This window comes from Zootermopsis nevadensis, unplaced genomic scaffold (assembly GCF_977971745.1).
Source record: "Zootermopsis nevadensis isolate Lab colony 2312 unplaced genomic scaffold, Znev_1.0 Znev_ptg000016l, whole genome shotgun sequence".
In the NCBI taxonomy this organism is placed as follows: domain Eukaryota; kingdom Metazoa; phylum Arthropoda; class Insecta; order Blattodea; family Termopsidae; genus Zootermopsis; species Zootermopsis nevadensis.
This window is the reverse complement of record NW_028259148.1, coordinates 4857249-4871964: the sequence shown is the minus strand read 5'-3', so window position 1 is coordinate 4871964 and position 14716 is coordinate 4857249. Positions and strand designations below refer to the sequence as shown.

At 39.0% G+C, this 14716-nt stretch overlaps 2 protein-coding genes across 4 annotated transcripts in view; one reads left to right on the top strand and one right to left on the bottom strand.

The window, feature by feature from the left end:
- The window catches only part of LOC110836812 (uncharacterized), a 63970-nt gene extending 53776 nt beyond the window's left edge, over positions 1 to 10194 (bottom strand). For 2 of the 3 annotated variants that reach the window (XM_087349413.1, XM_087349415.1), the window contains exon 1: positions 9871 to 10187. In XM_087349413.1, the coding sequence (XP_087205539.1) occupies positions 9871 to 9913 (43 nt within the window). In that variant the 5' untranslated portion in view covers positions 9914 to 10187. Of the gene's footprint in view, positions 1 to 9870 lie in introns of all 3 variants that reach the window. The other variant, XR_015535288.1, reaches the window with a different exon arrangement.
- The window catches only part of Ssrp (structure specific recognition protein), a 63047-nt gene that overhangs the window by 35024 nt on the left and 13307 nt on the right, over positions 1 to 14716 (top strand). The window lies entirely within an intron of this gene.

The window sequence follows — 14716 nt, the reverse complement described above, 5'->3', positions numbered from 1 at the left end:
ATGCCACGGAGAAACCGGGGAAGCCCCCGGAGGAAAACTCCGTGTTGCCTAGACCACGGCCTTGCCCAACACAAGTTATAAATTCGGGCGCCGCCGGGAATCGAACCCGAGACCCCAGGATTACAAGGCCAGCGTTCTAACCGCTAGACCACCGTGGCTCAATAAGATAAACTATGAATAAATTAAATAAAAAATCAAATATGACTGCCTTGCGGGATACAGAGCCGTGTATTCGTTTCAGTGGTCTTTTGCTGCGTGCAGCCCTGGTGATGAAGGCAGTAGACACCTCTGAAACGTCTGTACTTGCTGCCACGAGAATCTGAAGCCTCGCCGAGGTATAAATCGACAACGCCGTGGCGATTACAGGGCACTGAGTGTACACTCACCGTTGCCTGCAGCTGTAGAGTAGTTCCCAAGCGGCTAACAAAACGTTTTCCAACTTGCTCCAAGTCTGCCCTTCTATTTGCCGCCTGCTACTATTTGAACGCTACCTGAGGATTTTTCTTATCTGATGTTTTCTTTCTTTCCTCTCTCCTGTTCCCTCACGCCTTGGGAGCTATCAATTCTTGACTTCCAATAACAATACAACAACTAGCAATCAGCGGGGTACACGCACTCATGCAGAATAATCGAGGCTTTGAGAACCAAAATCGAGTAACACCTTGAAGATTTCTGTCTTCTGGGTCTTGTAGAAGTTTGTCGACGTTTCAGAGGTCCTTGCTACAGCTAACGTGGCTTGTAGCCCGAGAGTCTTTCATTAAGTTTTATACCATTTTTATGTCAAACACGAAATAGTTAGGTGACCGACCTATATATAAGGAGCCAAATAATTGTACTGTATGGTGGTATATGTTTGGAAGCATTCCATTGCAGTTACTTTATAGAGATGAAAATAGTTTCTTCCGATTGAGGACATAAGTGTATTAAGACACTCGACAAACAACCAAGGCTTTCAATAATATGTAAAACAAAAACAAACATTGATAGAACAAATTATATACGTACATTTTTCAGACATATATTCTACATCATCTAGACTTATAAATTACAGTGTAAGCAATGTCCCGGTTCTCGTCTGCTCTCATGTGTGCGCGCCTGACCATCAATTACCTTCCTCTTAAATTCTGTAGTGTTCCTCTCGTACGCAGTCGGGACCGCCGATAGGTTAGCGAACTGGAAGACATTTCTTCGAGTCCAGAAAACTGTCCAGTTCCGACAACTGGTCCAGCATTTTGAAAGATACAACGAAGTGATTACTGGAAAGTAACGCGGAGGACAAAGTAGAAGGAAAGAGTTTTTGATGAAGAGAAGAGTTGTAATTAGGACCGTGATTTTATCGACATCCTTTCGCTAATCACAAAGAATTAGAAACATTCAGTAACTCATTTGTGGAGAACTGAAGACAGAAGTCTTCATCCTAATTACAGACAACACGTAACATCTGTCAGCACGCGCCTGCGCGTTTGTCTGAGGTGCGATGGGCTTCTTTATAAAACCGGCTAAGTCCACCTGAATATGATCTAGGGTCGATGTCGGACTCTTAAAACGATTTCAGGATGATAACAATACTTTGAGTGGAAAAAGACGGTATTTGAGTCCAAGATGTAACAGGAAGATGGAAAAAAAAATCCATATCATATTTCAGATTTAATGATGTTATAGGAAAGTGCCTGCCTAGAATTAAAAGCAAATGTGAGAATAAAATTATTTGAATACGAGGTGCGATCGGAAAGTTTCAAGACTGCGCGTATAAAAACCCGTACACTTATCTCAGGTATTAAATTCATCCATCACCCTCGAAGTAGTTCCCCTGGGAGTGAACACAACGATCCCAGCGCCGCTGCCAAGCCTGGAAGCATCCCTGGAAATCTTTCTTTGTCAGCCTGTCAAGCACCATCTGCGATTCTGCCTGAATCTCTTCTATCGTCTCAAATCTCCTTCCCTTTAGCTGAATTTTTATCTTTGGGAAGAGGAAGAAGTCACAAGGAGCTTAGAAAGGAAGTTGGGCTCGGTTCTTGCAAGATCTTTGAGCTCCTGACAAACGAGAAGTCGATTCTGCTTCTGGTCCTCAGACAGGAGCCTTGGCACAAACTTGGCTGCGATGCGTCGCATGTGGAGTTCTTCCTTTAGAATCAGCTGACAGGTCCCATAGCCTATCCCAACAATGTCGCACAAGTCGTTGATGGTACGACGTCGATCTTCGTGAATGGCCTGCCGAATCTTCGTAACATTTTCGGGCGTTGTGCTCGAAGATGGTCGTCCAGAACGCTCGTCATTATCGACAGAGGTTCGGCCATTTTTAAAACGTGAATGCCACACAAATGTTTGTGCACGACCCATTGCGGACTCCCCAAATGCTTGCTTTAGCATTTCATAGGTTTCCGTAGCCGTTTTGGCGAGTCTTTGGCAAAATTTGATTTTGCATAGTAGAGAAATATAGTTAATGAAAATAGCTGTAGACTGCCCCCCCCCCCCCCCCCCCCGTGTTAAGCGATCGCAGATTTTATAGAAGGACCAAATTCCCTAAATGAATTACAGTGATTCAGTTGATATGTCACAAACAGTTATATAATCACTGTTACTCGCACATCGCCGTAACCACTGTTTACTTGGTAAGTAGCAGTGACTGTATTAATAGTGATTATATTTCACTTTCTAGCCCCATGAAGAGCGTTCTAGGCTCTTCTCAGTTCTCGTTATAATTTAACTACTAATTGACATCTCGCCTTATTCTTGTATAAGCTTGTTTCATTTATTACCTTCACGAGTTCCAATTAGTTATGAAGTAAACTTTTACTGTTTTTATTTATTTTTAATTGAAAATAGACGTGCATGTCTTATTAATCCAACACACTATATATTCTGAAGATAATTAGGCTCATTATCTTAGAAGTTGACACAGCGTCTATAAGTAATAACGCATTAAAATAAATATTTTTAATTAAAATACGTTTGAACTAAATGAATATCATAAATAAATGGATCATTTAATTAATTGTCTACCTGAAATGTAGCAAAGTTTCGCTGTAAATAATAAAGAAGCCTGTCGTTCACAGCACTGCTCACACTTTCAGAACCTTTTCTCATCCATTACTTTACACGGCCGTAGAGATAGTCTGTTACCGGAATGTAACAGTAATGCAATCACTGTTACCCACAAATAACGTTTAACAGAATCACAGTGATTCAGAAATCACTGTATCTCTAATCTCTGTTCAGAATGACAATTCCTCGTAAGTTAATAACTTCTCAAAACTATCCACAGTAATGAGACGAGTTTTATTCCACACCAAGAAAATATTAACTTCCAAAAATCCAATAATGCCCTGAGCTGCTACTGCTCGTTTCTACTTCACATCCCCAAGAAACATAATACCCATTGGAAGGGATCAGCGCGTGCGCGTGCACTGAGATCTCCCGTGACCCATTATTATTGATTGTATCAGAATCACAGACTTTAGCGCTTTAATTTTCCGTACCGGTAATACAAATTGCAGCCCTTTTCCAGCACAGTCGTTTTCAAAATTTTGATCCGCTGGAAACGAAGTCTCTAAGAGGCGTGTACCAATAACAACAACTACTAATACTTCTGCACATCACAACACAAATGTTCAGTAACACTCCGAAGAACGTATTTGTCCGTTCTTGTGTTGAATTGTAATTGAATAACATTTCTTGAATTTAACCCCGTATCACCTGTTCCTTGGACAACTGCTTTCATCCTATATCTGCTGTTAACACATGAATTTAAGTCATATTTTATATTTAAAAACATATCTCTCCTGAGAATTTGTACCTGAACAAACCTTTTGTTCGTGTAATCGCAGAGATTTTAGTGTATGAACTTACAAACCCCCCCACCCCCACCCCCACCCCCAAGTACCCCGCGTTTTCGCTTCACTAACTTCTAACTCATTTTGAGTGGTGTTAAAATTGGCTCGAGACCAGCTTCGTACTATATTCTGAATATATAAAGTGTCGAGACCCCTTCCAATTTTCAGTCCAGTCAAGCTCAGTCTTCGTAATGTAAGATCTATCAGTTCAGTTCACTGATGTCAACTTGTTCTTTGAGACTTATTAAATTCTTCCCACAAGTTCCAAGAGAAGGGGGTTATATAATCATGCAGAATCTCAGAATTATTTTGTGTTCATTTTTATTTCAAATATTCTGACGTAAGATACATTGAATTTTTGAATAACAAAGCTTCTTCGTAATTTACGCGGTTAACTTAGTACTGTAAGAGTAGACATGTAGATCTAAGGGGCATATAATAAAATGTTTATAAAGTGTTAATGATTTAACGTTTTGGAAGACGATCATTCGATTAAAAAGGGGATCATGCTAATATATATTTTGGTAATGAAAGGCAGACAAAGTGAGGATCTTGTCCAGTGACGGGCTTTGTATAGCGGAGTTCAAATTGTAGTTCTTTTCTTCCGAGAGATGAGGTTTTAGTAGTCTATTATGCTTTAGAGACTTTTTTTGCAGGCTATGTTGAAAGGGTCCGCCACCCTGTCCTAGACATATATATTTGGCACATTGACGAGTGTAGCAGAGACTGGTAAAATTTTAAACCAGATATTCTGCATGCAAGTTACATAATACACTCTTCAGCTATATTTGTACAGTGTTTATTGACATTCATTTGTTTTCCCTTGTAACATTGTTTGTTCCGAGTAGAGAAGTCACAGTCTGAATGGAATGCAGAGGAGTTCGATTAATTACAAATGTCGACGTTGTCCATTGTCTGCACTGACTAGGTCCGTTTCCTCATGTTGGGGCAACAGTCATCGCCGCTTGGATTAAAGCTTTATTTCGACTGTCATTCAATAGGCGTTCCACGCACTGACCCTACATTTAATTGTATCAAAAATATTCCTACTTTCAGTTCTTATTTATTCAGAAAGCTCCTGAATATAGAGAGAAATAAACATAATTTGTGTTCAGAATGAACAACTCGTTACATTTGAAACGTGTTACTGCAATGAATTAAAATAGTTTAAATATATCCAATCATATCTTTATTTTGACGCCCTGTGATTATTAGTATATCATAATTTGTACCATGTATAAAGTTAGGTTGGGTTAGGTTAGGTTAGGTTAGTTTAAGTTTGTTTAGTGGATTTTGTAAGATTAGGTAACGTTTTGAAAATTTTCTGACGTTGACACTTACAGCCACAATACAGTTACAGTACGTCACGCCTAGTCACGCCTTGTCACGCTTGGTCATGCTTTGTAATAATTCCTCACATTTCGACACTTCTGGCAACATCTCGTCACGCCGTTATAGTACGTCACGCTTTGTCACGCGTGAGCACGCTTAGTCACGCTTAAACACGATTTTCAAATCTTCGTAGTATTTTAATACTTAAGGTGACCTCTCGTCACGCCTTTATAGCAGGTCACGCTTAGTCACACTTTGTCATGCTTGGTCACGTTTAGTCACGCTTTGGTAAATCTTCACATTTCGACACATGGTGATCTTTTTCAAGAGGTCAAAGCATGTCACGCCTGGTCACGCTTGGACACGTGTGGTCAATAAGTCACACTTCGTCACGCTTACATTATGTCACGTACGGCTCGGTAAATTTTTGCTGCTTTGCAATACGTTAGATGAAGTTACGTCAGGTTAGGTTAGGATAGGTTGGGTTAGATTAGTTTAGGTTTTGTTAGGTTAGATTAGGTTGGGTTAGGTTAAGTTTGTTAGGTGGATTTTGTTAGGTTAGGTAACGTTTTGAAAAATGTTGTTACGTTTTGGCACTTAAGCCTCAATTCGTCACGCCGTTACAGTAGGTCACGCTTTGTAAGAATTCGTCACTTTTCAACACTTCTGGCAACTTCTCGTCACGCCGTTACAGTACGTCACGCGTAGTCACGATTTGTCACACTTGGTCACGCTTTTAAGATGTTGGTCATATTTTAACACTTAGGGTGTCCTCTCGTCACGCTTTCACAGGAGCTCACGCCTAGTCACGCTTTGTCACTAATATATATAATTGAATATTATTGTAGTGGACAGCATAAGAGGTTTTAATGAATCGAGTGATATGTCAGAAAGCGATGGTCTGTGAGGTGTGGAAAAATTTTAAGAGGACCGAGAAGTTGTGAAGAAGATAATATTATCTAATACTCTCTGCAGTGTTAATTTTCTAGTGGTGTGTAGTGTAATGAAGTCGACTTTCCTGTGTTACATACCATGTTTATATTTTATTTGGAGTGTACTGTACGCGGCCTTCTGCCATACCTTCCAGCAATCATCTGGTAAGTGACTCGCTCCGAGGTTCCAATTCACTAAGTTCAGAGGCCAAAAACGGTGGAACTCAGTATACTGGTAAAACCAAGTGAGACTAACCTCAGAAAAGGTTTTACGATCCTCCAGTGCCTAGGGCTTAAATAAGGGCTGTAGACTTAGTGAGGTGTGGGAAATGTTAAATGCGCAGGGATTTGAATCTGTTGGCCCAGTATCGAATGTTGCTTTCAACTCCTGTTCTTGTATGCGTTTCAGTGGGTAAAATAGCACTGGGATAAAAATTGGTGTTGTGTTTTTAGTGTCATCATTATCATCTTCAGAGAAAATATATGAATGTAGGTGGAAAGTAATACGATCGTGGGACAATTACGTAATGAGAAATTTTCATAATTTGTACTCTTGACGAAAACCAATTACGTTGGACGAATGAAGGAGGATGTGATACGTGAGACATGTTGCACGCATGGGAGACATAAGAAATGTGTTGCCTGAAAATATGACAAAACTTGGTAGGCACAGGCGTAGATGGGAGGATAATATTAAAATGGGTCTTACAAAATAAGATGTGAATGAGTATACTTGATTGACCAGACTCAGGGAGTGGTTCAGTTCCAGTCTGTTGTGGATATGATGATGAGCTTTTGGGTACTAGAAAAGTGAGTAATTTCTTTTTTAAAATGCCTGATTAAACATTACTATTTTACAGTTATCTGTTTTTTATGTAGATGGAAATATTGGATTAAATCGTTCGGAACCTTGAATTTCAGCATGTCGTCGGCGAATGTTTTTCACTGGGTTTATTTATTTATATAACATCGTCAGTCTTCATCAACTCTTAGTAAAGAATTTGTACTTTTATTTAGTCTCTTATCATACTGGACCTACGTGTTACAACAAACAATAGTACAGACTTTCAACCTGTTCTGACATAAATTCCTGTGCAGATTTTATTCGTAGGGTCTAAGTAAAAGTTTTCCCAGAGTAGTGAATTAGACAAGGAAGATCGGAAGCTTTGGCCACCCCAGTCTCCGGACTTCACTTTGCTACTTGCATTTGTAGGAATTTGCAAAGGAATTGGTGCCGAGTCGCGACAGGACCATTTGAATATATTACTGATATTTTTAAGTCGGGTGTAGCAAGAATGTGAAATACAGATAAGACTTTACAGTACGACTTTCGATTTCACCAACAACACAAATGATCTTTCACTATTTCTCTTACATTTTATATTTAAGACACAATTGTTACAAAATAGTAAAGACTGAGGAGCTCACCGTAAATTTACAAACACACTGTATTGTACGAAAACTGGGGTAATCGCTCGGAAATGTGTTGCGGGGTTGCGTTCTATGATGAAATTGTAATCACACTAAGGAAACAGGGGCTTAACGTTATTGTGATACTCTGAGCCCTTCACACTAACAGCACAGTACGCATGCAAGGCATCAACTCAAAGCACACAAAACAGCAATAAGCCTACTCTTGCCCAGAAGAGCAAGCATGTATCCACCAGAGATTTAAAACAATAAAGGACGTAGTATTTGAGGTTCTCGCGGCTGCTACTGTGAAGATGACTGTCTCTTGGGTTGTAGCGCCATGTATTCTGATAGAAGTTTGCCTACGTTTCAGAGGGACTTGCTGCCTCCATCATCAAGGCGATTATCACTCTGATGATGGAGGCAGAAAACACGTCTGAAACATCTGTAAATTTCACAGTAAAGGAAGGAGGCTATTTTGGACACCTAGACGTAAATGAAAGGATAATATTAAAGTAGACATTGAAGAAGTATAGCATGGGAGCGTGGACTTAACTAGTTTTTGTGAAAACGATAATTTCTATTTCTAATTGAGGAACATAAGTTCTGCAGCGTGAAGGCGTACGAATATGTAATAAGTTTCCTTCTTTTTCCATTGCAAAGGCATGAAGTCAGGTTAACTCTCATGGCGCCTCTGCCAACGGGTGTGGGCTGTGGGTGGTGCCCGGACCAGCGAATCGTGGGAGGAGAAATGGTGGGTTACAGCACTCAGGTAATGTTTTGGGACTTCCGATAAGCAAAGTAAACATCTCAACTCTCAACGCTGACACAAGATTGAGGCAACGTTGAAGAGATGCGCTGCTCCAGGGTCGTTCCCAGGTAGTAGAATGAAGCCCGAAGTCATATAATGATATACGGTAGTGAGCGGATTATCTGGTGGCCAATTACCCGTGGAGCGGATTATCCGTGGTCTTACGTTGTCTCTGGCATGTAGTTAAATCAAACATAAATTACGTATGAAGATTTCTGTCTTCTGGGTTGTTGCGCTGTGTTGTCTGGTCGATGTTAACCAACCATCGCCCTGATGACGGAGGCAGTATGACCTCTGAAACGTTGGTTAACATCGACCAGACTACACAGCGCAACAACCCAGAAGACAGAAACCTTCATCGCCCTGATGATGGAGGCAGTATGACCTCTGAAACGTTGGTTAACATCGACCAGACTACACAGCGCAACAACCCAGAAGACAGAAACCTTCATCGCCCTGATGATGGAGGCAGTATGACCTCTGAAACGTTGGTTAACATCGACCAGACTACACAGCGCAACAACCCAGAAGACAGAAATCTTCATACTCACCGCTGTGAAAACCTCAAATCATACATAAATTACGTAACTTCTGATAAAATTGCTTTAAGAAAGAATGTTTAAAACTTTTATGTGTCTTTTGCAATGTAAATATGTATGTTTCTGTGTACAAATATGTATTCTAATATATAAATATATAATTCTAATAGAATTTAATTTTAATTAACCGTGCTTGTTTGGATTATCCGATCCCTCTTTCTCCCAGTTGTTACAAATAATCAGCTTTCTATTGTACTCGTAAAAGAGAATTTAGAGTTAAGGCCCTCAACAAATATGTGTGCGTTCATGTGCAAGTTTATGGCTACCTGATCACGAAATTTGGGTTGACTTGAATAACAGAGGCTCATAAAGATCGCATTTGCGTTACTAAATACATAAATTTTCTAAGTTTCTAGAGGGCATATTCTGTGTTAGTCCGTATTTTATTTTGGGAAGGGGAGGTCTACATTCCTTGCACAGCTCATAAGTTTTGACCCTCATTAAGTCATGCATTATTTAATTCTCAGCTACGTTTAAGCATATCCAAATAAAAATTCTTGATCTTAAATAAATTTATATAAGATCGCTATATTATTTATTAATTCATTTTACGTCACCTTTTCATATCGATTTACAGCTGAAAACGAAATTTAGCCCTTCAAAGCTAAAACTATTCTTAATAATAGTTAAACTTTCGGTCCGTACCGCAAAGAGAACACAATCCGTAACCATTACAAAGATCATGTTAATTCTTTTTAAGGAAATAATTGCTGTTTACTGTGAGAATCGTATGCAACCGATAAATACACTAAGACTTTGTGGATAAAATGCAGAATTACTGATTGATATATCAGGTGGTGCATATAGTTACCATTTGTTTGTGAGAAATATTAGAGGAATCATCTACCGACTTACATTTGTAGATACAACGCCGATTATCCAAGACTTACCGCTGTTTCAGGAACACTTTTATTACACCGTTAAAATTATGGCGGGACGATAAAAACACTTACCCGTGGGAAAAGCAAACAGGAGAGCCGCCAGGAACCGCCACATGTTTGTTGACAGCTAAGACACTAACTAACACGTGATAAGCACGGAAACGTCCATTAAGCTTAACGTCTGTTTAAACAAGAATCACTAGCGAAACGTCACAATACCGGAATTTTCATCCGACATACAGAGAGTTCACTTCTGGTATTGAGTTTCCTTTGCTGTCTCGTAACCATTATCCGTTCCCGAATATATGCAAATCTGTGGTCTCGTGATTTGCCACACTGTACGTTGAGTCGCCCGCGCGTCTCTGCCACCTTCGCAGACTGAGACTTGGTTTGCTCCTGTTCGGATGCTGTAACCAGCGAAAACAGCCAGCAACCAATCCCGTCCTCAAACAACCCCCCCCCCCCCCTCAACGACGGCGGGGGTGATGAGGAAATTTCTCTCAGGGCTGTGTTCCAATGTCATATTCCCAATCTTGTTTGACCATGGTCTGTACCTTGAATTTTGCGCGTGTCATTAAGTGTGTTGTTAATGACCAAATTTTGACAAGGGATTAAAATGATGTCGAAACAAATAAGTTTAGTTCCACTCCAGAAATTCTCCGAGAAAGTTAGACTTTTCTAACGTATTGCCTTTTATTTTTTTCGAAATGGATATATTATTTTCTGAATTTAGTTCCAGTACATTAAGTAATCTATCACTGATGTAGAAGTAACGCTTTAGACTTGTATTCAGATGTACCAACTTTGAAGCTCGGCCGGGTTATGACCTGCATTTCCTATCTTTCCAGGCTAATTTTATAATAATAACTTGAAATAGACCACGGTCGCTTCCTTCCCACATTCTAGCCTATTCATGATTACCTTCTCGTCTTATCCAGTGCTCTGACATAGCATTATATTCAGCATGATACATTATTTCGTAACCTCTATAGCTGAAACATGTATTTAAATAAACTACATATCAAGCGTTTGAAATATTGTCATATTTTAGTAAACCAGATAAATTTAACTCTGAAATAATTCTAAAATTATCGAATTATTATCGCAGTAATATTGGAAATGGTAGTAATGATAAATAGTAGTGATTGGAGAACTAAAATTCACGGAGAAAGTTGGCTGCACTGCACACTTGGTCAGAGTTAAAATCTGGACGCCTTTGGAGTGAGTCTGCAGACTAGGCTAAGGCCAGCTGACCGGTTCCAAATTAAGTCGATTATAGTCCTCTGGGTTATGTCGCTGTGTAGAATTCTTCAGTCAACGTATTCACTGCCGGGAGAACCTACAAATTTTGAGATATGTTTCTCTCATTTTCTTTATTGGGCCGTACATCGTAGGCAACACGGAGTTTTCCTCCGGGGGCTTTCCCGGTTTCTCCGTGGCATCCCATTCACACACAGAAGAAGGCAATGGCAAACCACTTCTGGATCATCTGCCAAGAACGTATATGAACAGGTCCCAGTCCGAGAAAAGGATGGAAGGATCCTGTTCATATGGACCTGTCGTCAGACAGAACACTAAATAATAATAAGATGAGGTGGGCTAGCGGTTAGAACGCTGGCCTTGTAATCCTGGGGTCTCGGGTTCGATTCCCGGCGGTGCCCGAATTTATAACTTGTGTTGGGCAAGGCCGTGGTCTAGGTAACACGGAGTTTTCCTCCGTGGCATCCCAACAATTACTCCATTCACACACAGAAGAAGGCAATGGCAAACCTCTTCTGGATCATCTGCCAAGAACGTATATGAACAGGTCCCAGTCCGAGAAAAGGATGGAAGGATCCTGTTCATATGGACCTGTCGTCAGACAGAACACTGAATAATAAAATACATCGTAAATTAATTTATTGTCAGACCAGTCAGAATAGATCATATTCTCAGGTATAGGAGTTATAACAAAAATAACATCTTATTACAGTGGTTATCTTCTGGGTTGTAAAGCTCTGGTGATAAAGGCAACAAGGACCTCTGAAACGTCGGTAAACTTCTACAAGACTACATGGCGCTGTAACCCTAGAAGACAGCCATCTTCGGACACACCACCGTGAAAACCTCAGATCCTACTTAGGTATTAAATTTGATTAAAGTTAGTTAGTTAAAAACAAGAATAAACCTTTGAATGTTGTTTGAAATGTCGACTGAGCAGTAAGACAGCAAACAGTACACTTCAACTGCGCTCTGTGTTGGTAACTCAGTAAATTACTTTTACGGTTTACTATATAGCTGTACACAAATCGGAAAAAATTCCAGCTAGACGTGGATCTGTATAAAGTATTAGGCAAATCTACATTTCCGTATTAAATGGGTTTTTAATTATAATATCGGTTGTTACAACTTGAATTTAATGGCGCGTGAAGCTTATAGCAGTAAGGAGAATTTAGCCCATAGATTTTTAAACGCAGTTGACAAACACTTGTGTATTAGAGCCGAAAGCTTTACATCGCTAATGATATTGCCTGCCACTTTACAAGATTCAGAAGCAGTCCATTTCAAATCCTTAAAACCTGTTTCCGTAACAGGTAAGATCCATTATTCCTATTATCTGATATTAACTCACAATCCTTTTCATATTTCTAAGTGGCGAATTTCTAAAACGTTGATCTAACATTTGTTTGATTTGTGTTTTCTTACATTACATAGTGCAGCCGTGTATATTTTCTTGATTGAAGTGCTCTACCAGTATTGAATGACCTGTATAAATAATTAGTTTCTCACTTTGGTCCGCTTCTAATCCTTCTCAGATGCAGATATTTTCTTCAGCACATCATTTTCATACACGTGTAATTTATGTTCTTTAACCAGTGTAATAGACCAGTGGTATTCAGCCTTTTTTGTTCGCGTACCCCCAGATATAATTTCTCTTCAACTTTGTACCCCCAAAGTTGTTGGTGTATAATTCAAGTTATACATAGTATATAATAACATTTAAACTGAAATAAATAAATTAAATTACTGATTATTCAGTGTTTATCATAAAATAATATATTTTTTAAAATTTCACGTACCCCCAGATATAATTTCTCTTCAACTTTGTACCCCCAAAGTTGTTGGTGTATAATTCAAGTTATACATAGTATATAATTACATTTAAAATGAATTAAATAAATTAAATTACTGATTATTCCGTGTTTATCATAAAATAATATTTGTTTTTTAAATTTCACGTACCCCCAGATATAATTTCTCTTCAACTTTGTACCCCCAAAGTTGTTGGTGTATAATTCAAGTTATACATAGTATATAATAACATTTAAAATGAAATAAATAAATTAAATTACTGATTATTCCGTGTTTATCATAAAATAATATTTTTTTTAAAATTTCACGTACCCCCAGATATAATTTCTCTTCAACTTTGTACCCCCAAAGTTGTTGGTGTATAATTCAAGTTATACATAGTATATAATTACATTTAAAATGAATTATATAAATTAAATTACTGATTATTCAGTGTTTATCATAAAATAATATAATTTTTTTTAAATTTCACGTACCCCCAAAAATGTCTTCGCGTACCCCCGAGGGTACGCGTACCCCAGGTTGAATAACACTGTAATAGACGACGTTTTGTAAGCCTAGAAACTCGTAAATTTGTTATTCTGTTAATGCAGTAAATCAGAACATAAACATTTTCAGTTTAAGTAATTTAAAGTTAAATTGAAATAATTTAGATTAAATTGAATCCGATATGTTTAAAAATTAGTAATTTATAAAATTGTTACTTTTCGTTGTCCGAAGCGAAAATTCCAGCGTATTCTAAACGCATGAAGCCGGCATCAGACAAAAGCCAACACGGCGCTGTTTCAAGACTGGCTCTGTAGGTGAAGTTTAATCAAGCACTCCAGCGACTACTACAACAGGCGCCACATGTCCTGGCGGCCACATTAGGAAACAATACAAATACATTCTTATCCTTCTCTTTTGTGCATTGTATAATTAATGAGACGACCACCACCTAGCTACAGCGGTGTTTTGCCTGGGGGCGCCTTCTTCCAACAATTCCATGACCTCATAAACAATTTAGGACAGCGGTACACAACTTTCCACCCAATCCATGTCGGGCTCACGTTTCAGATTCTGCCAAATTTATCCTCAACATTTATATTCTTATTGAAAGATATACACGATATATTTTTGTACTGTGATTCTTTTGAACTTTCTTTACTTTACGCGTGTTATTTACATTTGGAAAGACATCGGGCAGAATCTTTGGATCAGCTGTATTTATCCTTATTCCTTTTAGGAAAGTTCACAGATCGCATGTTACGACTCGATCCTTCTAAGATTCTCTTAGGTCACTTTCCTTCCCATATGAGAGAAGTAGCTCATTTGTTTCCTGTATTAAAGCAAAACATTTCTTAAACTCATAATCGTCTCTGGCTATCCTTTGAAGTCATGGGTTTCATGTGATTCTTCGAGTAAACATCTTATTATTTCGTTATCCTTATAATGCAGATGCCTTGTGTTTCCTTCGAGGTTAGAATTTAAGTTTCATATACTTATTTACACAGCCACGGTGGTCTAGCGGTTAGAACGCTGGCCTTGTAATCCTGGGGTCTCGGGTTCGATCCCCGATGGTGCCCAAATTTATAACTTGTGTTGGGCAAGGCCGTGGTCTAGGCAACACGGAGTTTTCCTCCGGGGGCTTCCCCGGTTTCAATTACTCCATTCACACACAGAAGAAGGCAATGGCAAACCACTTTTGGATCATCTGCCAAGAACGTATATGAACAGGTCCCAGTCCGAGAAAAGGATGGAAGGATCCTGTTCATATGGACCTGTCGTCAGACAGAACACTAAATAAAATACTTATTTAGATGGGTTGATGCACTATAACTGCATGAGGAACCAAGAATCTGGCAAA